At 36.4% G+C, this 3,156-nt stretch overlaps 1 protein-coding gene across 1 annotated transcript; it reads right to left on the reverse strand.

The window, feature by feature from the left end:
- Positions 1 to 15: 15 nt before the first annotated feature.
- LOC110444458 (malectin-like) lies at positions 16 to 2,908 on the reverse strand (the record flags this gene model as incomplete). Its single annotated transcript, XM_021488834.1, has 3 exons — positions 2,489 to 2,908; positions 1,326 to 1,505; positions 16 to 77 (listed from the first exon to the last, which is right to left on the reverse strand). Coding segments are annotated over exons 1-3 (632 nt in total), but the record flags the coding sequence as incomplete, so codon positions are not given.
- Between the last annotated feature and the right edge of the window lie 248 nt (positions 2,909 to 3,156).

Genomic DNA, 3,156 nt, shown 5'->3' on the forward strand with positions numbered 1-3,156 from the left:
ATCACAGAAGATTACCTACCGTCTATTGTTCCCTTCATTAAATATATTGCATTAATTTTCGGATTATCATAATCTCCCTGAAAAATAAAATCATACAGAACATTTATAAAGTGGTCCTTAAAAAATATTCTGACAAGTAATGAACATAACATAATAGCAAGAGGACGATTTTATACTAATCGATGCAACTACCAACTGTTACCCGTTTCATTTGCCGTTAAATTTGTTTCAAGACTAACACAATTCATCACCCCATTAAATTTACCAAAGCAGGATTCAATCCTTAAATAAATTTCAACTGGAATTGACAAGTTCCATGAAGCACACTAGCACTTCGTGCTGAATTTGTAACTTTCTTATTGCCATTGTCATTCGTATTGACCAAGTTTCAATGCTTCTTGCTACTATTTTTATAACATTTCAATATCATGGAAATTTAATCAAAAGTCATCATTAATTAGTTCAAAGTAAAATGGGAATGTCAATCAAGACTATCACCGATACTGACAACACACTAAATGTAACGTGTGATATTTAAAGACTAAATTTAAAGATTACTGTAAAAAACACAAAATTGGCAGCTTCTCAGGACAAAATAAAATTTCCATCATGTAGATTTCTTGTAAAACTAAAACAGTTACGGATTAAATGATGTGTTACATTATCAACTTAATACAAACTAATAATAACATGGTGCCACTGCTTCTTCTGAGGACTGTTCAAGATATGAATGGAGGGGGGCGGGGTTTAGTTTGTATTATTTTGTTTGTGCTTTATGTCCTTGTAACAACTAGTCATTAAAGGTTAAGTGGTGGAGGAAAACCGGAGAAAAACAACTGACCTGCAGTCATCAGTACCTGGCAACTGCCCCACGTAGGCCTTGAACCCACAACCCACTGATGGTGGGCTAGTGGTGGTGAAGGGCTAGTGATCATAGAGGGTCAGATGCCTTAACCACTTGGCCACTGGGGAGGGGGCCAGGAGGGGAGGCTGATAATGTAGGGTGTGTGGGGTCTAAAATAATTCTTAATATTTGCATAATGAGCCGAAGAAAGTTTATCATTCAGGTTGCAGGGATGCAAAATTCCACAAACTTAATACTTGTGGCTAGCAGTAGTTTTTGTGTCAAGGTTATACTGGATATTATTAAATCCTGTCTGCAGATCTAAAGATGAAATTGAGCATCCCTTGGGTGGTGGTTTATCAAAAACAGTCCCTCATATACAAATAGATTTATTCCTGGAAAATTCCTGAATACCATTGATAATATTACTTAATAACACAAACCTAAAACCATACCTTCATAAATTCTACTAAAACCATACCTTCATAAATTCTACTAATAGTTTGCTGTTGATTTTGGATGTTTCGCCGTTGACTTTGAGTTTCCCTGATCTAATTGTGAATTCTATAAGTTCGTCATGTGCCACTCCCCGTCCGACTTTACTGTAAATATCCAGTTCATCCACAACAGTGTGTTCTCCATTCAATGTGACATCAAATACCTACAAAATAGTTAAACATGTACTTATACAATTTCAGTATTAGTTTAGTCATATTTAAGATGATAATTCCTTGAAACAATTTTACAACCTCTCCCTGTTAACACAGCATTATATACCGTAGATCATGGGCAGTGTTCTGTTTTGAAATAGTTGTTAAGCTTAAAAAAAATAACAAGTTTAATGTTGACCAATACATATTCTGAAAAAACACAGCCAGTTGATGAATAGCAGGCTACATTTGCCAGCAACCAGCTTTATATCAGAATATTGTATGGTACAAAATCTTATTACTGTAGCCCTCTGTCGTTATTGTATCACCGATAGAACTGAAAATTCCTTGAGGTAAGTGTTGGATACCTTCCAGATGTTTTGGAAATTATATTGTTTGGGTACTTGGATATTAAAGATATTTTGGTACTTCCAATATGATGTTCAAATTTTTATAGTTTTCGCCACTTGGATTAATTTTTAAACTCCCTATAACACAAGAGGCCGCTGGTCAGCTATTATTTTTATTGGACAGGATTGTGCCGACTGCCACAGCACTTGTCAATAGCATCTCACAATGCATGTCAAACCTCTAACATTGTTGGAGTACTTCTGACTTTGCTTTTTGAGTATTGTGTATTGCTTAATTTTCAGCATTTCTCGTCTTTACAAAAAAGTACCAAAACATCCCATTCTTATGTGCTAATGTACCGAAACTATCAGCTTACCAAACTTCTGAGTAATATCTAACTTGAAAATAACTGGCAAGTAGACAGTTTTGTTCGTCAAAAGTATAAGATAAAACGGTTTTGATCTAATAATGACTTAATGAGTCTAGGATTTTTTTCCTGTTAATTGACTTTTAAATGAGTTTATTCACTATTTATTAACACTTTACTTGTGTTTATTGATAGATATTAGCACTTATAAAGATATATAGTCTCTGCTTTACGTGATGTCACGAACGAAGGGTGTTCTCCAAAACACGTCATTACTTTTTGATTTGGTGATGTGAACCAAACTTCACAGAATTTGAGGGCAAGGACATATTCACCGTCTCCGCTGAGTGGAATTTCGTAACCAAACGTTGACATGTGATATCGCTCAGTCTGGTACAAGATCTGGTCCTGAGCGACCACCCGTGAAACCATCAATGTTTTTCCATAGTCAGATGAGATCCCGACTTTAAGCGAATCTGTTTCGTACCGGATACCATTGATATCGGTGTGGCCTTCTCCCCCACAGTTCACGGCCCAGATAACCTCGCCAATACTTAGGGATTGCGTTACTAAAGTCAAAATTGTGCATATAAGGAAAAGCATATGTTTCCTGTGGCAAAAACAGAAGGTCATGTTTGCATATACACGGCCGCACGCCGACAACATGTTTTGACTACTTGTCCAAACCGGCGAATGTCCAGGAAGTGCGACTTACAGCGCCATCTACTGGCAAGGGAGAGTACTTCTAACAGGTGGTCGTTTTTGATTCGTCAGTTTTATGGATCGACATCGATTGTTATGACTGACTTCCCGGTTTCACTTTCTATGACGGATTGCGTTGTAATTATTTTATTTCCGCAATTATTAGTAGCTTACTCGTAGTTGTCATGGTAATGAAGGACTAATAAAATATTTAAACAAGAAAATGCAGCAAAGCTGCTGGA

Source organism: Mizuhopecten yessoensis, unplaced genomic scaffold (genome assembly GCF_002113885.1).
Source record: "Mizuhopecten yessoensis strain PY_sf001 unplaced genomic scaffold, ASM211388v2 hete_36126730, whole genome shotgun sequence".
Classification (NCBI taxonomy): domain Eukaryota; kingdom Metazoa; phylum Mollusca; class Bivalvia; order Pectinida; family Pectinidae; genus Mizuhopecten; species Mizuhopecten yessoensis.